General features: G+C 43.4%; 1 protein-coding gene across 2 annotated transcripts in view; it reads right to left on the bottom strand.

Moving 5' to 3' along the window:
* Positions 1 to 907: 907 nt before the first annotated feature.
* Manba (mannosidase beta) overlaps positions 908 to 19,894 on the bottom strand; it is a 98,431-nt gene continuing 79,444 nt past the window's right edge. For both annotated transcript variants that reach the window (NM_001031655.2, XM_087624964.1), the window contains 4 exon segments: positions 908 to 2,144; positions 4,736 to 4,993; positions 5,821 to 5,963; positions 9,001 to 9,145. In NM_001031655.2, coding sequence (NP_001026825.1) covers positions 1,914 to 2,144; positions 4,736 to 4,993; positions 5,821 to 5,963; positions 9,001 to 9,145 — 777 coding nt within the window. In that variant the 3' untranslated portion in view covers positions 908 to 1,913.

Below are 19,894 nucleotides of genomic sequence, written 5' to 3'. Positions count from 1 at the left end.
CTGAAGAACCATTCAACAAGTTCCTCAAAAAAAGTCTCAAATTTTTTAAACATATACGCATGTGTGTATATGCATGCTATATATGTGTGCAGGTACCCATAGAGGCCAGAAGAGGGTATCAGATCCCTTTGACCTGGAGTTACTTGCTGTTTAAAGACGGGTACTGAGAGGGGTTCGGGATTTAGCTCAGTGGTGGAGCGCTTGCCTAGCAAGTGCAAGGCCCTGGGTTCGGTTCCCAGCTCCGAAAAAAAAGAAAAGAAAAAAAAAAAAGATGGGTACTGAGAACCTCTAACTCTGGTCCTCTGAAAAAGCAGCAAGTACTCTTAACTTTCTAGTCCTAGACTAGAGAGCTCCTATTTTCTCTGGTACTGATAACTACACTCTTCTTCAGTAGGTAGCATTTTGCAGTGTGAATAGCTCAGAATTTGTTTCCACACCTTTAAAATTTAGTAATTTTACACTGCTGTGCTGGGTACACACCTCCCACAGGACACGGATTGTGTATAGCTGCTAGCCTATCAACTTCAAAGCCCACGTTACAGGCTTCTCACAGAGAACTCACCCAGTTAATGAAAAGCAAAGTGCTCCCTTGCCCTCAGCACCTTGCAAGATGTATTCCTTGAGAAGCCTTACATGTGTGTGAGAGTATGTTGGTGCATGTCTGTAAAATGAGGAAGCTCTTGGGTACTGAAGACTGAATAGCCTGCAGTATTTATCTTCTTTAGAGTTCCTCAGCCCAGAGGTTCTCAGTGTTAAAAATAAATCCATTAGTTAATGAGTCTCAGTTTTAATAAAATGCTCATCACCGATCTATTCCGCTAAGTAATTATGAACGCTCTCCAGTCATCTTGGTTTATAGTCTTCAACTTCGCTCATTTGTCAAGCAGACACGAATGTTCAATGCAGCTTTGTATGCAATGAAGTGTTTATTAAATGGTTAAATAGAGTGCAAATAAACTTTCAAGTTGTCAATGCAATTTACATAACCTTATGGTTTTTTCATATAATTTAAAATATATAGAAAAGTATAAAAGTTGTACCCAAAAGCCCACAAACCAGTACCCAAAATAGCTACTTATTAACATTTTTTTTTGCCACTTCCCCAGCAGAGCCAATGAATTTAAATGTAGCTCGTTACCTTTGGATTAGAGAGTTCATTAGAATCAGTGTTAAGCCTAAAGCTCACGAGAACACTCAGAACCAAGAGAGGTGAAAAATTCTACAGTGTAGTCAGGGCCAACTTTGAACTTGTGATCCTCCTGCCTCTGCCCCCAGAGTGCCGGAACTATAGGAAGGTACCAGCACAATCAACCTAGACTGCTTTTTAAAGAAAGATCACTTTCTTGGTCTTTAAATAAAAAGAGTTATTGACAAACCATATGAAAAAGGGAATCCTTCATGGAGATGGTAATCAAATACAACATTCAGGCCCCTCCTCTGTCTACCCATAATCAATATGGCTGCCATCAAGCAATATCTGTTGTAGTATCTGAGTTCCCATCTCCTCTGGCAATCGTAGGCACGCACTTCACCTTCAGTGGGTAGAATTCGTGGTGCTATGAAAGGCCTACATTACTTCAGAACCCCCACATTTGGTTGGACATGTATCATCATGTCACAATCTAGTGGTTCCCCAAAAGGTCATCAGGTGTTATAACTCTTCTGGATGTGTTTTAGCTGTGGAACAAAGTTCTCAAAAACCACAATCCTGCAAGATTCAAGAAAACCCAGGCAAGACCTTGTCTAAGGATGTCACCTGGATTAGTAGTAGTCACTGTTCAGACTGGAGGAGTTGGAAGTCAAAGATCCCAGGCATGGATATGTCCTTGGCTTTACCTCAGGCTGCCTCTCCTCCAACCGTGCTCTAGAAAGCCTTCGTCCCCAGTGTCCACCAAAATACAACTCACGTCCCTTCAGTACAGATCTGTCAGGGAGGTGACACTGAAGGCCTGCTGCAGCTCACTCTTGCTGGTGGGCTTCCATGGGTAAAACAGTACCGAGAGCTCCTTCTTAATCATGAGGAAGCCGTTGTCACTAAATCTCCCCGGGATGCTTCCTACATCCAACCAAACAAAGGGAGTGATGGCTGATGTTGACGATTTCAGATCAAAAACAAATAGATCACCCTTCTGAGAGATGCTGACCTAAAAAAATAAATAAAGAAGGTAAGCAAAATGAAGGACGAGGGAGAGCTGCAGTCTACATCTGTCAGGCAGACATTTACGTGGGTCTAATAAAAACTGTTTCCCAACACTGTGGGCTGAACAGCCGACGTCGTGTATTCTGTGCAGTTGTGACACTCGCCAGTATCTGGAAAATTATCTAAGTCTGTGGAAAACTGCCAATTGTCATCTCAAACCAAGGGAGTGCTTAAATGCCAATTATTAAGGAAAACATCTCTGAGAAGCTAAAATCCCAAGAAAGGGGCACTTGTCCTTTTGGTGGCTTAAGTGACTGTTTCAAAGGATCAGGGCTGGACCTAGCGTCAGAACACAACTACAGAGCTCCTAAACTCAGGAATGAAATCATGGCACCTTCTCTTCCAGTAAAGACCCCAATTCAGACACAAGCAAGAAGATCATATGGTTTACCTGACCCAGGCCAGGAGGCACTAGGGCGGGGGGGGGGGGGGGGGGCTGGGCTACTATTGTAAGGCCAAAAGAGGCGCCAGGGCCTAGCTTTCTCCGATGTCCACTTTGGAGAAAGATGTCACATCGTTGTGACCCTTGTAGCAGAGCTGGGGTTTGACCTTGAACTCTGGGTTCACAGGGACAGACACAATAAGTACCCTTAAACAATAACTGCAAATCAACATTATTACGATGAGGTCATTGATACGCTAATGAAATAGAGCAAGAAGCCTTCTGCCATCTTACCCCAATTATGAGTAATGAAAGTCTAGCTAAAACAATAAACAAATAAATGAATTTTTAAAAAACAAAATTAAGTCTTTTAGGGGTGTGTGTGTGTGTGTGTGTGTGTGTGTGTGTGTGTGTGTGTGTTTGCGCGCGTGCTCACAAGAAAGCATACTGAGAACCATGGGTCAAGGTCAAGTAGCCTCTTAAGTTCCTTATTTGATTTATTTTTGAGACAGGATCTCTGAGTCTAGAGCTCTCCAGTTCAGCTAGACTGTCTGGCCAGCAAAGCCCAGGACTCCAATCTGTCTCTGCCTCCTCAATGCTAGGACTACAGAAAGGAGCTGCACAACTGGCTTTTTACTTGGGTTTCTAGGGACCGAACTCAGACGCCCGTGTTTGCCAGCACTTGAGCGATTGAGCCGTCTCACCGACGATGACAGCAAGCCGCTTTGATTTCAACATCACAAGCTGATAGATTTTGAACGTGACCGTTACTTAGGTGCCTTCGCTAACTGTGGCCGTACACCAGTCATTCTGTTGCTGTGATAGGACACCAGGGCAACGTCCGGAGGGGTTTGTTGGGGCTCGTACTTGCAGAGTGTTAAGATACCACAATAGCAGAGCAGAGGCCAGGCAGCAGCAACAGAAGCTGAGGGCTCTCACCTTGAACACAGCACAAAGCATAGAGGGCAGGCTAGAAATGGAGTGAGTCCAAGAAGGCTGAACTTCCTAAACTTCCCCGACTGCATCACCCACTGGGGACCAAATACACAAGCCGTTTGGGCACATTTTTGCATTAAAACAGCATAGGTTGTCTCTTGCCTTGTGGTTTGAAAAATAAAAATAGAAATTGACATAAATGCATAGCGACTTTCCTATCTCTGTTCTATCTCGGTGTCCCAGAGAGCGCATATTTGCAATAGTTTTAACTTCTTTTGAAAAAGAAAAAAAAAAGGCCTTTTAAAAGATTTATTTATTTATATGAGTACACTGCAGCTGTCTTCAGACACACCAGAAGAGGGCATCAGATCCCATTACAGATGGTTGTGAGCCACCATGTGGTTGCTGGGATTTGAACTGAGGACCTCTGGAAGAGCAGTCAGTGCTCTTAACCACTGAACCATCTCTCCAGCCCCAACGCCTTTTTATATTATCCTTTCTAAAGCCAATTAAACATCTCAATAAACTATGTAACAAGTTTAAATTTGGCTAGACAGAGAATGAAAGTTTCTAGAAAAACATTGTCCATTTTTTACGTGGAGGGAGAAAAGGACGGAAAGGTTTTCAGTCAACTAGACTGGTGCCAAGTTTATCAGCTACATTATTATGAAAAAAAAAATGTCCTGATTATCCTTTCCGCCCCCCTTGCCAATTATAAAAAGAGTTGGTGATTAAGGGGCTTAATGAATCAAAGACAGAGGAGTGGTTAATGAACTATTCTAGAGACAAACTAGAGTGATTCAATCACTGTTCTCCCTGAGCCATGGGACACTGAACTTGCTGCCTAACCCTCTGTGCACTGATTATCTCACTTGCAAAACAAGATCACGACACTTCCGGGATAGCCAGATCTTATGCAACAGCCTAGAACAGAGCCTAGAGCCCAGTGGAGATGCCATCTATGTAGGCGTCACCTCTCACTCCGCCATTCCAGCCCTACCAGGGAAAGGTAACAGGACAGAACAGTGTAGCAGAAACTGATTACAAACACATCCTGACGTAGAGATAAAAATGACAGTCTTAGCATCCAGTAGGAAGAAAGGAAGAAGACCCAGGTCACAGGCTAACAGTACTAAGAGGTAAAGTACCAGGAAACAGCTCAATTGCCCAGGAAAACACCCCACAGGCCACTGCGACCCTGGACAAGAGACACTTACAGTGATGTTGGCCTTGACCAGCCCTTTGGCATCCTTCAGGGAGGACAGGAAATGGTAGTTGGTTGGACTGAAGAGTTCATTGTCAGTTGAGAGGTAAAAGGAAACCACACAGGTGTCCCTTGTGCATTCTTTACACCTCTTCAGCAGCTTAGACACTGGCATCTGGAACAGAACCATCGCCTCCCCTGCCTTAATCACAGCACTCAAACTCACGAAGGTGCACAAAGGCTTCTGGGAGCTCCAGCGGTGGAGCCTCACCTGGGGAGAAAAGAGTGACAGGGACCATTCTTGTCTACTGCTTTGCCTGTCTCTGTAGAGAGAAATATTGGCTGGACAGCAGAACGGGAGAACCAATTGACTGTAAAACTTGCATCTGCACCCCAGCCACTCGAAGTTCTAGCCACGTAACTAATTACGCAATTTCCCAGAATCCATTTCTCCATGCATAAAATGAGAACGACATTGAAAACTTTACTACCAGTCATGAGAGCTAAAAATGGCGAGAGCCCAGCACACTGCAGGATTCTATAGTTGGAACCTGTTTCTCAGGTTAGTGACATCGTCTAAACTGGAGACATCCAAAGGTTTCTAAGTCTTCCTTTTTACTTAAACTTATGACACAAGTTTATGGTTTTTTTTTCTATGTACCCGTTGTGGATAGTTTTACTGATTTCAACCTTACGACCCCCCTTTAACCACTTCTGTGAAATTTGGACTACTCCCAGTGTCTCACAGGGATAATCTTACACTTACACACTTTACACAGTTCTTCCTGTAATTCTTTTATTCATTTTTTTTTTAGATAATACTAAAGGAGACAGACTAGTATTATTTGACAACTGAGGGAATCGAATCCCGAAGATGATAACAGCTTGGCTCAGGTTATATAATACGTGGCAGATGTTAACCTTAATAGTGTACGTCTACACAGCCAAGCCCATGCTACAAATATTGAAAAGCATTTTGAGGTGGATTAACTTCTCCTCTGTTTGCTCCCAAAAGAATATAACCAAACAATTAAAGGAGTCATATAAAAGTTGCCCTCAACTTTAGAGACAGGGAAAAAAAAAGTCCAAGTAACTCACGGTGAGCTTTGTGGGGTAGTCCTTGTGAAGATCTGACACACCGTAGACATAAAAAACGCCTTCATCTTCAAAACCGACTGGCAGCAGCGGAGCGAAGAAACGCTGAGCGAAGTAATGAAGCATTTTCCATTTCCCTCCGTACTCTGAAAATAGCGAAGAAGAGAGTCAGAGACACCAGGAACAAGCAGCTGGGAGCAGTAGCTCGGCTTCTCAGAATTTTGTGACACGCACGTGTGAGGGAGTTTGTACTAGGGTGAGCTCAGTGTTCTAAGGGCTCGAGCGTCAGTTCTGGAGACCGCTTCATGTGAAGCTCACAACCTCAGAAAGATAAAGGTGGGTAGGAACTACCCATTTTCCAAAGGGAGTCTTAAGCACTTAATTGAAACATGCTGGGGACAGCACCTTGAGCCCAGATCTTACTCCAAGACAGGCCTTTCTCAGAGATAGCCTTGCTTCTGGAAGCTCAGCACATCAACGCACTGTTGATATTGTTTGTTTTGTTTCGTTTCGTTTGAGATAAGACCCAGATTGGCCCTAATCCCTAAGCTTTCAAACTTCAGCCTCGTCATATTGGAATGACAAGAGCAAACCAGTATGCTGGTTACCAACGTTCTTTTTTACCACACACACATAAGAGAATCATTAGTAGCATGAATGCATGCTTGGTGCAAGTTTTCATTCATACGAATTATCTAGACTTCATTTTCCTTTTCCCATGACTACAAAAATCTTTTTTAAAAAAGATTTGTTTGTTTGTTTGTTTGTTTGTTTTATGTATGTGAGTACACTGTTGCTATCTTCAGACACACCACACCAGATCTCATTACAGATGGTTGTGAGCCACCATGTGGTTGCTGGGAACTCAGGACCTCTGGGAGAACAGTCAAATGTTCTTAACCACTGAGCCATCTCTCCAGTCCTATAAAAAATGTAAGCAAAGCAAAAGCAAAAGGGGCAGTACACGAAAATTTGTTTCAGAGTCAGATTACACATCCAAATCCATGGCAATTAATAATGCCTTCTCAAATATAATCTGGACGTGTTAGAGCTCTGAAGGATCCCATGCCTTCCTTGTTCAGACGTCCAGTAGACTGAACCCCCTTTGGTTTCTCTGAATTGGTTATATCTGAATTGCTATTATAAAATACCATGACCCAAAAGTAACTTACAAAAGAAATAATTTGTTTGGGCTTAAGGTTCCAGAAAGATAGTGTATAGTGCAGAGAAGGCACGGCAAGGTATGGTAGCAGGAGCTAACCAGTCACGTTCTAGCCACACACAGGAACCAGAGAGAATAAGCCGGAAGTGGGGCAAGGCTATAAACCCGCAAAGCCCCGCCTCCTGAGACATAGTTCCTCTACCTAGGCCACACGCCTCTTAAAGGTTCCTTAACCACCCCAGATAGTGCTACCGAAGGGGGACTGCGTGTTTAAATACATGAGCCTTTGGGGTACACTTCTCACTAGACCACCACAGATTATCATTCAACCTTTTAATTTCCTTTCGTTCTCAAAATCTGTCCGAGAATGAAGATCTCCCCACCCCCACCCCCTAATAAAGAACCACTTCTAGAGGCCAGAAGAACAAGGCTAAGAAAAAAGGGTGGGGAAAAAACCAAGCAAACAAAAACCAAACCAAACCAAAATCTTCTCCATGAAGTGGATGTATAAAATAAGTCTTAGTTTTGTTAAAACAGAGGATGAACTTTCTAGAAAAAATTGTTAACTACTGTCTGGAGGAGGGGGAAATGAAGTAAAGATTTAATTAACTAAACAGATAACAATTTTTTCCAGCTGCATGACTTTGAGAAAAACATCCTGATTGTCCTTTTTTTTTTTTTGTCAATTATAAAGCAATTTGGTGACTAAGCCATTTTGAAGCAATAAATCAAAGACAATGCAATGATTAATAGACTGTACTTAAAGAGGCGAAACCGGGGTGATTCCACCAGCCCCCAAAGCTTTCTGAGCCTCAGAACACCGAGCCCCGCTGCCTAACTTCTGTGAACTGCTTTCTTACTTACAAAAGCAGAGGACAGCGCTTCCGGGATGGATGCTGGAGGGAACCTAGAACCGAGCCTGGAGCGCAGTGGCGCACAGCTGCCACCACCGAGAGGGAGACGGGAGGTGGTAACACATGCACGGTGCAAGCGTGGGGGTGAATGGAAGATAAAATCCCAACTCTTTCCAGTTTTACAGAATTTCACGTCTGAAAATCTCATTCCCAATGTGGTACAGAGGAGCCAGTCCCCGTTGGATTTTTACTGGGGAAGTTTTCTGCTAGTGGGAGCTGGCTCCTGGGATAACCTAGTCTCACGTATGACGACCATCACGGCCGAGAGACTGTAGGTCGCCAGCATCGCTCATACCCCTTACGGCATCCCATGATTCCCTCTACTGAAGGTCAGAGACCGGTTATGACTCCTTAGTTTACACAAATACATGAAATCGTTCAAACCGCAAATTCCACGCCAGGTGGGTCGCCTATTGCTAGTTGAGCTGGTTGAGGTGGCAACCTTTCCTGCTTGTGTCACTGACTCTGCTACCTTTTCCAAGGCACAGACAGAGCACATGATGAGGATTTTATAGCGTTAAGTCAGATTCATCCAGTGGGACACGTCGACATATACATGAGCTAACCTCCTCGGCAGGATTCTCTAAGGTGAATGCCTTTCGGGTCCTGAAATAAAACCTCTTAAATTCAGAAGCCTATGGGATGAGGACTGGGAGGGGGTTCAAGCAATGAGGATGGGGAGTTGGTAAATTGCTCACCATGCAAGTTCAGACGCTCAGCACCTATGTAAAAGGCTGGGCACCGACAGCATGCCTTGCACTGGGAAGGGAGAGACTGGGGATCCTTGGGGCTTGTGGATTGGCCAGTGGGGGTGGGGATGAGGAGTGGGAGTGAGGCAGGGGAGTGAGAAGCAGAGTAATTGAGGAAGGCAGCTCATATTGATCATGACCCACATCAAGCCTGCGATCTCTGTACCTGGACCCACTCCTCCACAGGCGGCTGTGACTTTGCTAAGAGTAGCAGACTCATGGAAGGACTGCCAGTGGAGTTCACTGGGGGTTCAGGGAATAGCCTACTTCTCTTTGAGGTAATCTGACTTCAGGCTCCGTGATTTCCCAGTCCCTCTCCACACTGGCATCGATTTCCCTCACACAAAGAGATACTTACCAAGAGAGGCCCAGGAAGGAGCCTGCCAGATATCATTCAGCTGCCAGTACAGTGCCCCCATGGTGTGGCCTTCTCCATTCACTATCTCGCTGCGGCTGCGCAGGTAGAACTCGGTTTCTGTTTTGATACACTGGGCCTGCATCACCTGATCAGGGAGGCATTCACGGACAGTGTTACTGTTGGATGTAGGCTGTCTAAATTACAGGCTTGGGGCAGTTAGCTTGCTTGCTTGCCTCCTTGTTCCTTGTTTGTATGTTTTGAGTAAACTGGATAAACTAGAGAGTTGGACTTGGATCGATTAAGGCTACATTATTTTTATTAAACTGGGGCTAGTCCCTTGCCATAAGAGAAATTGCTGTCTACAACAGGGTTGGTGTTTTATCTGTTATAACAGCAGACGATGAAGGAATAGGATGTCGTGAGAGCCCATGGCGGTGTAGGAAGCGAGGGAAAGAAAAGCCATCATTCCAGAGCAAGTGCCGTATTCCGAGGTCAAGCAGTGCTTTGTTTTCACAACAGTGGATTCTGCAAATACATTCCTAACTTTAAAAAACTCTTATTAGGGAAAAATCAACAAGAAAGTCAGCGTCGTCGTCATGAGTAAATTAGCCCGTCTCTTTTTTTCTAGCCTAACTTTTCACATCATGGTTTTTGATAATTAACCTGCGATTTCTTACGGCTGTCATTTCTCCAATCAGAGCAGGACGGGCAGTAAGATACCAACAAACGAAGCCCATCTAGTTCTTGTTTAAGAGACATGGAAACACTCCAAGCAGGCCCTTGGTGACTGTCATCGTCACCGGAAAATCGGTTCTGCTTATGTACTGCTGCTCCTTCTGACACTGTACCTTGTGGTCTTAGCTTGGAATTCTGCTCAGGAGGGGCACGTGGATGGTCAGAGAGCCTCAGAGATGGTCCGAGCAACAAGATCTCACTCAGAGAACAGAGTGTGAATCACTCCAGAAAGAAAAAGAAGCACTTCTGGCCACTAGAAAACTAAGTGCAGATTACTTCCTTCTATAAACTACAAAGCTTAGATGGGGGAGTTGTTTAGACTGTAGGGGCTGGATGCCGAAGCCGAAGCAATAAGGTGGCTGCTCTCGAGTCAGAAACTCGCTTCCTGAAGGGTGAAGTCACAGTCATCCAATGAAGACAATGGACATGTTCCTGATGTTGAACCTCTTATCCAAACAAAAAATGAGGATACACTCCCTTCACAGCATTTATTGCCTTGCATAGAAGAGAGGTCAATGCTTTGAACTCATGTGATATGCAAAGGGGCTTAGTAGAAAAGTAAGGATCATTCTAAGAGAATAGGACAGAACTTTCCGGCACAGAGAACTCTGTGTGTGTGTGTGTGTGTGTGTGTGTGTGTGTGTCTGTGTGTGTGTGTGTGTCTGTGTGTGTGTGTGTGTCTGTGTGTGTGTGTCTGTGTCTGTGTCTGTGTCTGTGTCTGTGTCTGTGTCTGTGTCTGTGTCTCCACCATGCACTCGCATGCATGTATGGGCTGGTTGTAGAGAGGCAGAGAAAAGTGTGGCAGAGTTCTGCTGTATCCTAAGAGTAACTGATGTCCCCAGCTGTTGTTCGGTAAAAGAGGGATCTGGTCAACTCGCATTCCCAAAATCTAACTAGAACTCTGAGCAGAGACAGGGCTGGGAACAGGCTAGATGGATCTAGGGAGACATCATTGCTGAAGCTTCTGTTGAAAAGGGGTGTGTGTGTGTGTGTGTGTGTGTGTGTGTGTGTGTGTGTGTGTGTGTCTGAACTGATTAAGACAGCCTTCCTTCAGAGAAAGGACTGAAAGAGCTTGAAAGAGCTTGAGACCCCCATATGAACAACAATGCCAAGCAACCAGAGCTTCCAGGGACTAAGCCACTACCCAAAGACTATACATGGACTGACCCTGGACTCTGACCTCATAGGTAGCAATGAATATCCTAGTAAGAGCACCAGTGGAAGGGGAAGCCCTTGGTCCTCCCAAGGCTGGACCCCCAGTGAACGTGATTGTTGGGGGGGAGGGCGGTAATGGGGGGAGGAAGGGGAGGAGAACACCCATATAGAAGGGGAGGTGAAGGGGTTAGGGGGGATGTTGGCCTGGAAACCAGGAAAGGGAATAACAACTGAAATGTAAATAAGAAATACCCAATTTAATAAAGATGGAGAAAAAAAAAAAAAAGACAGCCTTCCTATTCTGAGCCAGCCTACTGGGGCCAACAGCAATGACAACCAGAGAGTGTGGCACAGGACAGTAAAAACAGATCTCTGGGACAAGCAGCACTTGTGACAGCTCTGAATGACCACAGTGCAAACTTGGAATGTGTTTCTCTAAAAATACCTCAGGAGATGAAATAAAAAAAAATAGACCACAGAATTTTTTTCTGTCAGCCAAGCTAATCTGCAGTTGGACTTGGGATCTCTTGCCAAGTTCCCTGTAAAAAATACCATTCTTATCTGAACTACACAGAGCAGGATTTATCTCCTCTGAGACTTTGATACCTACGCATGGAGAATCTGGGTCCCTGGAGTCAGCATCTGTATTGAATTGCTGTACCTAACTAACTTAGTAAAGCAATTTCTAGAATTTCTATGAAGAGAAGCAGCCAAGAAGTGAAATCCCAGTAGAGATAGATGGGGAGGGTGTATTGGGTCTTGGGTCTATACTAAATATTATTCTATCCCCAATAAATATCTTAAGCTCAGGGCTGGGGAGATGGTTCCGTGGATAAAGCACTTGGCACGCAAGCAAGGGCTGGACTCCAGACCCCTAGAGCTCAGGTAAATGCTGGGTAAATGCCCCCAGGAATTCTAGCACTTGGGAATAGAAACAAGGGACCATCAAAGCAAGCTAAAATTGGTAAGCTCTGCATTCAGCAAAAGACCTGTCAGTAAAGTCGAGAGCAATGGAGGAAGATGTTGTGTCAACAGTCACGCACACATGCTCCCTCAGACATACGAATGCACACACATGAACACACAAGCATACACACACACACACACACACACACATACACACACACAAAATTAAAACATGTTAACTTTTCATCAGCATGGAAAGTAACCCATTACGTTTTAAGACTTGCTAATAATATCCAAATTCATTAAAATCACTGAACTTCCAAATAATGCCCTTCCAGCCGTGCTGCATGTGGTCTCTGGGGGGAGTATCAATTAAAGCTCCTGCCAATGTAGCTTACATACCCAATGCCCCGGTTAACCAGAAATTTCTTCTCACCCCCGAGATTCATGAATCACTCATGGCTTCAATCATAAAGGACTCACCAGAGGTGTGAGGAGTCTCCATTGTGCCCCTAACTCAAGATCCTAGAACACCCAGGACCCAAAGTATCCCTGAAGGCTGGGCCATTCCTCACATACCAATAAGGTTAAGGAGCAGAGCACTCTAAGAATAGCCCTGAGAGCAGCATCAGCCTTGATCCATGAGTTACCACACGGAAGAGGAGGGCCAGTCAAGGCTCCTGGGAGATAGGCCACTTTCCTTAGATTTATATATAAGAGAAAAGCAAACACCAGAGAGATGACGCATAACAGGAAGTCAGCGTTCACCAAGTAAGTACAGAGATCACCTACGTCAGGCAGAGATGAAGCTTCCAGGAAAAGGCTACGAAATATAAAGAATGGCTAGTGTTTAGTTAACTCTTAAAATGCCACAGCTAGATGTTTTCCTTACGGTTTTGATGGACCTAGCATACTTTTCTTTTTGAACATGGGAATTTTGACTTTTCTTTTGCAGGGAGAGGAAAAAACTCTAATAAGGTTCAAATTATTCACCTGGCTCTAAGCTCGTTTGTAATCTCATTAATACATATTGTAACTCAAAACCAGTTATTGTTCTCACATTTATATATATAAAATATATACTATATTACTTGATATATATATTAGACATATAGAGACATTATATATTATATGTACTGTATATATGTATATATGCACACACACATATATATATATCATGTGTGTGATCTGATTCTGTGTGTGTACGTATGTGTGTGTGTGTGTGTGTGTGTTGTGTATCTATGTGTGTTTCAAATAAATACTAGGTGTTAGGAAAAATGGTTTCTAACATTTATTCTTTTTTTTCCTGGGTTTTCTGTCTGTAGCCCTGGCTGTCCTGGAACTTGTTCTGTGGACCAGGCTGGTCTTGAACTTACAGAGATCCCCTTGCCTCTGCCTCCTGACTGCTGGGATTCAAGGCATGTGCCACCATCACCCAGCAACATTATTCTTTAACTACAAGGGCCGGTATTTTCCATTCTCATTTTTTCCTCCCTTGTGTTGTCTCTTCTGATAATAATAGATGGCAAGGTAAGCTTAGAAACACTCATGCATGGAATTCGAGCACTTAGAGACGAAAGCAGGGAGGTCAGAAACTCAAGGCCATGCTGATATGGCCCCTATGATACCATCTCAAATAACAAAACATAAAAAAGACCCTCAAACCAATGTGTGTGTGTGTGTGTGTGTATTATGTATGTATGTAGGTGTATGTGTGTGTCTATTATGTCTGTATGAGGTGTGTGTACTATGTCTGTATGTAGGTATGTGTATTATGTATGTAGGTGTGTCTATTATGTATGTATGTAGGGGTGTGTGTGTGTATTATGTCTGTATGTAGGTGTGTGTAGTATGTATGTATTAGGTGTGTGTGTATTATGTCTGTATGTAGGTGTGTGTATTATGTATGTATGTAGGTGTGTGTGTGTGTGCGTGTACATATGTGTGCGTATTTGTGTATACATATGTGACAAAGTTCAAAGCTGTTGTTCTATATTGACACTTGCTTTGGTAAGGATGTAGCCATAAACTGGCAACAACCATGCCAAGCTTAGCCCCTCCCTAATTTGTAGGTGTGTTCTGTTTCTCCTGTTGAGGTTATTGTCACTTATTGTCTTAAATCAAAGCCAGCATACTCCATTCGCCACAATCCTCAATCGATGTGGAAGAGAATAACCACTTATTCTTGAGAATAAGCACTGCAGACTCTAACACAGAGTAGCACATCCTAGATTCAGACAGTGCCAAGCCAATAACACAAGTCTGGGTTTACCTAGGCCAGTTATTACAACTCAGGAATAACATTTTAGATCATTGTACGGTCTAGATAAACACCTTCGGCGTTTAAGGGTTTGGTGCCCAACTTGATACTAGACAGCTGTTAGAAATGTTAAGACACAAGGCCTAGTGGAGGTCTTAGGACAGTGGAAGTTAGTCCCTCCATGAGGTCTGTGGAGCCCAACCCTTTCATTTCCTAGTCTTAAGCTGAGCACTTGAACTTAGTGAGTTTCTGTCATGATGGGCTACCATAGGCTTAAGGCAACAGGTCAAGCCAATCACAGACTGAAGCCTTTAAAACTTCAAACCAAAGAAGCCTTTTCTCTTCCTAAGGTTTCATCCTACATATTTGCTATCGATGTAAAACTAATGCAAAAAAAAAAAAAAAAAGGCATAGAGGACCGGAATGCTCATTGCTATAGCAGATATGCTACGGGGAAACTTTTGAACTCGTTTGCCAAAAGTTTGGGAAAAATTGAAGGAATAGGCTGCAGAGGGACCCAATAAGCAGTAAGCAGGGGTTTAATGGGAAATTCTGGCTGGGAATCAGAAATGGAACACGGAACACGGAACGTACGAACCAGAGACTGATGAGCTTCCAGCCAGAAGTGAGAGCTCTGATGGGAATTAGCAGTATCATGGCAAAGAATCTGATGCACACCGTCTATCCCTTCGTGGGAGGAAGGTTAGCTTATCTACCGAAGGGAGCAACGCAACATTTAGACAGTGACAAAGGGGTCACTCACTACTCAGCTTCAATGTACAGATCCAAACCAAGGAGGAATGGGGAAGCGAGATTCTACCACAACTGAAGCTTAGCCGGAAAAGAAACACGCGCAATCTTTCAGTTAAAAATGTACAAGGAGGGCTGGGGATTTAGCTCAGTGGTAGAGCGCTTGCCTAGCAAGCGCAAGGCCCTGAGTTCGGTCCCCAGCTCCGAAAAAAAGAAAAAAAAATGTACAAGGAGAGAGAAAATAAGCCAAGCGCACTCTACTGGAACAGTACGAAAGTGGTCCCACCTACCGCAGGCTCGGTAGTGTTGGAGTACACATTTTGTTCAAAGAAGTTCAAGGGAAGAGTCTCCTGAGAAGGGGCGTCCAGACGCTCTGCTGACTCATGGTTGCCCAGAGTGGCAGGACATTCAGAAACCACTGCATCTGTGACCCCAAAGGCCCAAGAACAACTCACACCAGCAGCAGACCTTAACTTCTCCTCATGCGTGTAGCTGGTTTGGCAGGCTGACAAAATGCAAGACTTACAGGGTCTTAGAGGCTTCTAGTGAGGTTTCAAAATCCTGGGGAGACCAGGTGGTGTGTCGGGAGGTCAGAAACCATGAAAGTAACCCCGATAGGGTCCCACATGGAACTGCGAGAGCAAAGCTGAAGCTACAGTGGAGACCCTGGGCAGGTACAAGATAGAACGAGGCCTATCATTGGATGAGAAGGAAGGATGGGCGGGAGAAAAACTTTGAGGGAAGAGGAGGAGACTGGAGCGTAAGGAGACAGAAGCCACAGAGAGAACATGGAGGCGGGTGTTAAGATTCCACTCTGTACCTTTACAGGTTGTTATGAATGTTCTTTCTTTCTTTTTTTTTTTTTTTTTTTTTTTTTTTTTGGTTCTTTTTTTCGGAGCTGGGGACCGAACCCAGGGCCTTGTGCTTCCTAGGTAAGCGCTCTACCACTGAGCTAAATCCCCAGCCCCGTTATGAATGTTCTTAAAGGATGGATGTGTATAGGGCTTTGTATGATTAGGTGAGCAATTATATCTTACCAATTGGATCAAAGGTTATTGTGTTGTGTGTTCTTTCATGTGGCGAATTAAGTTTCAGAGAGTGTGTGGCAGCTACACCGAGTGGGCATAAAGAACGGCATTTTTTATAATTTCACAGCAACAGGTAAGTACTTAGGTTCCTGTAGTTCATATCCAAGCTGAGCTCCTGGACGTTGGGCACTTTAGCACATCATGTTTGCCCTGCTGTATGTATATTTTCCTGTTTAGTTTTACATCTTTTTTTAAGATTTATTTATTCATTTTATGTAAGTACACTGTTGCTGTCTTAAGACACACCAGAAGAGGGCATCTGATCCCATTACAGATGGTTGTGGGCCACCATGTGGTTGCTGGGATTTGAACTCAGCACCTCTGGAAGAGCAGTCAGTGCTCTTAACCGCTGAGCCATCTCTCCAGCCTAGTTTTGTATCTTATGTTTAAGTCTTTGATAACATTTTTGTTAATCTTACTGAGGTATGAAATAGGAGTCCACATTTATTCTTTCGCATTTGAATATCTACCTGTTCCAGAACCATGTGTTGAAAATTCTATCCTCCCCTCGCGCCCCTTATTACTGTCTTAGGGACGGAAACTAGAAGACACTACACAGGGTCCTCAAGATTTTTAAAATAGGGCCCCAGGACAGTTTAATAGATACAGTAATAGGTTTAGATCCCAATGAATGTAAATTAGTTTATCAAGAAGATACCTACATACCATGTTCTATATAGTATTTTTTTCTTAAGATTTATTTTGTGTTCTATCTGCGTATACACCTGCATGTCAGAAGAGGGCATTAGATCACATTATAGATGGTTGTGAGCCACCAGGCGGTTGCTGGGAATTGAACTCAGGACATCTGGAAGAGCAGTGGTGCTCTTAACTGCTGTACAGTATTATTAACAGCCAAAATAGAATCAACCTAAGAGCCTTGTCAATAAATGAATAGGCAAGGAAAATGTGAGGTCTGTAGACAGTGGAAAGAAGGAAAATGTGTTGTTCTCGACAGTGTCAATTAACCTGGGGGATATTGCGTTAAGGTAAACAAGCTGTGCTGGCTAGTCTTTGACAATTTGACACAAACCTAAACATATCTGGTAAGAGGGAATCTCAACTGAAGGATTGTCTCTATCAGATTGACCTGTAAGTAAGTTCAAGGGTCATGTTCTTGATTAGCGATAGGAGGGTCCAGTTTACTGTGTGCATATAGTCCTGGCTTTTTCTGAAGAGAAACAGGAGTGGAGTGGGTCAGGGAGTGGGAGGAGAGACGAGAGGGGAAATATGGTTGGGGTGTGTACTGGCTGGTTCTGTGTGTCAACTTGACACAAGCTGTAGTTAACAAAGAGAAAGGAGCCTCCATTGAGGCAATGCCTCCATGAGATCCAGCTGTAAGGCATTTTCTCAATTAGTGATCAAGGGGAGGGCCCCTCGTGGATGGTACCATCCCTGGGCTGGTATTTCTTCGGGAAGCTGTGGGAAGCAAGCCAGTAAGTAACACCCCTCCATGGCTTCTGCATCAGCTCCTGCTTCCTGACCTGCTTGAGTTCCAGTTCTGACTTCCTTAGGTGATGAACAGCAATGTAGAAGTGTAAGCTGAATGAACCCTTTCCTCCCCAACTTGCTTCTTGGTCATGATGTTTGTGCAAGAATAGAAATCCAGACTAAGACAGGGCGTAAATAAGTAATTACTTAACAGGCTGAGCAAGCTATGGGGAGCAAGCCAGTAAACAATGCTCCTCCATGGCCTCTGCTTTAGTCCCTGCCTCTTGGTTCCTGCCAGGAGCTCCTATCCTGACCTCCCTTCATGGTCAGCTGGAACTGAAAGCCAAACCAATCACGTCCTTCTCACGTTGCTAGATCATGAAATTCTATCACAGTAACAAAAACCTAACTAGTGCACAAGCCAGCTTCAGAAAAAAAAAAAGTGATACCTAAAGTCACTTTATGTGCAGTTGTAAAAAGCTGAACCCATAGAAGCAGAGAATAGAAGGGTTACCAGAGGCTGGGAGAGGGAAGATGCAGATAGGCAATTTCAGTTAGAATTAAATTCAAGAGATCCGTGTACAGAAGACAATGACAATGTTTGATTAGATTACATTACATATTTCAAAAATGCTAAGAAGGCAGATTCAGTGTTATTACCTCAAAAAGAACATACGAATGTGAGGTAATGCTTATGTTTGATAGCTTAGTTTTGACACTCCATGTGTGTCCTGGCCACTTTTCTTGCTGCTGTGGCAGAGGCTCACAGTTCTAGTTCACAGGTCACTATGGTGGGAGGTCAGAGCAACAGAAGCTTAGGGCAGATGGTCACTCATCCAAAATCCAGAAGCAGAAGGTGAAAGATGCTTGTGCTCACGTCACTTTCTTCACTTACACAACCTGGCATAGCAGCCCGAGAAGCAGTACCACCCACAAAACATGTCTCCCCACCTCAGTGAACCCAACCAAGGTAATTCCCCACAAGAACGCCCAGAGGCCCATGTCCCAGATGATTCTAGATCTCATAAAGTTGACAACTGAGATTAACTATTACAGTGTTTATTATATTGTGTTGCATACCATAATTACACACAGTTTTTTAATTGTCAATTGGAAGGAAACAAAAACTTAATTTAAAAATTTCAGCTAAGCATAGAGAGCATATTGATTTCTAGGCCTCCGGGCTACTGAATGACTGTGTACCCAGTCTTGATTCAGTAGCTTTACCCTGAGTTTTAATATTAGAAGTATGAGTCCTCCAACTGTACTCTTTTTCAAAACTGTGTTCATTGACTATTTGAATATCTTGTATTTCCAGATGAACTGTGAAATCTGCATGCCCATTCTTTCAAAAAAAAAAAAAAACAAACCAACTAATAGAAACGTTGACCAACACTGAATATTGAATCAGTAGATCTATTCAGAGAGTGCTGTCATCTTAACAATTAAGCCGGCTGATTTATGAACTCTAGGGGTCATTTTAACTATTTTATTCCTTTTAACCATTTCTTGAAGGGGGGGTGTCAATTTGAAAACCTTGTGCCTGTTGTTGAACTGTATTTCCAGGTACAGATAATCCCCAATAACAGCTGTTTGATTTATGATTCTTCAAGGTTGTAATGATGAGGATAAGGTATACTCAGCAGAAACTGAACCTCCAATTTGAATTTTTATTTTTTACTTTTTTCCTGATGCTAATTCTATGTGGTACAAGAACCTCTTCCCATGAAGCTATAAGCATATGTGGTCATATGGTAAACAGTTGATTGGTGGATTGCAGCGTATTGTAGCGTGTCTGACCTATGATACTTGGTAGGTTAGGTGCTGTCCTAGGTTAATTGTTGACTTGACACAGCATAGGGTCATCTAAGAGGAAAGACTTGGTTGAAGAATCATCTAAATCAGATTATCTTGCAAAAGCATGTCTGTGAGATATTATTTATTGTTGAAGAAGGGCACAAGCCGTTGTGGCAGCATCACCCCAGGCAGATGATTCTGTGCTAAATAAGAAAGCTTGTTCGCCAGGTCTGAGCCTGCGAGTGAGGCAGCAAGCACCATTTCTCCAAGGCGTCTGCTTCAAGGCCTTGCATGATCCCTGGCCTGGCTTTACTCAATGATAGCCTGGGAGTATAAATCAAATAAAGCCTTTTGTCCCCTAAGTTGTTTTTTATGATTGTGTTTGTCACATAAACAGAGTGAACTAGATCCAGTAAACTTGCATTCAGTGTTCTACTGAACATCCCAGCTAGAGCATTTATGAGTAAACGAAGTGCAGACATCCAGAAGGGAAACAAAAAACACGAAACTATTGCTATCTGCTGGCTGGTGACTTGATCTTGTATATGGCACACCCTAAAGAGTAAAGGGAAATCTTGCTAGAGCTAAGGAATGGGGCTTTTTTTAAAGTTTATAGTATATAAGATCAAAATAGAAATATCCATTTTATTTTTATAAAATAGCCACAGATGAGTGAATTCAGATAATTTAAAGTGAAATTAAATAAACATTTACCAGTTTTAATAATGACCAAAAGGATAAAGCAAAGATTATCTTTGACTTAAGGTGATGT

The sequence above is a fragment of the Rattus norvegicus genome, chromosome 2 (genome assembly GCF_021556685.1).
Source record: "Rattus norvegicus strain SHRSP/BbbUtx chromosome 2, alternate assembly SHRSP_T2T, whole genome shotgun sequence".
In the NCBI taxonomy this organism is placed as follows: Eukaryota; Metazoa; Chordata; class Mammalia; order Rodentia; family Muridae; genus Rattus; species Rattus norvegicus.
Note: the sequence above shows the minus strand (reverse complement) of the source record. Positions and strands in the feature narration are given on the sequence as shown.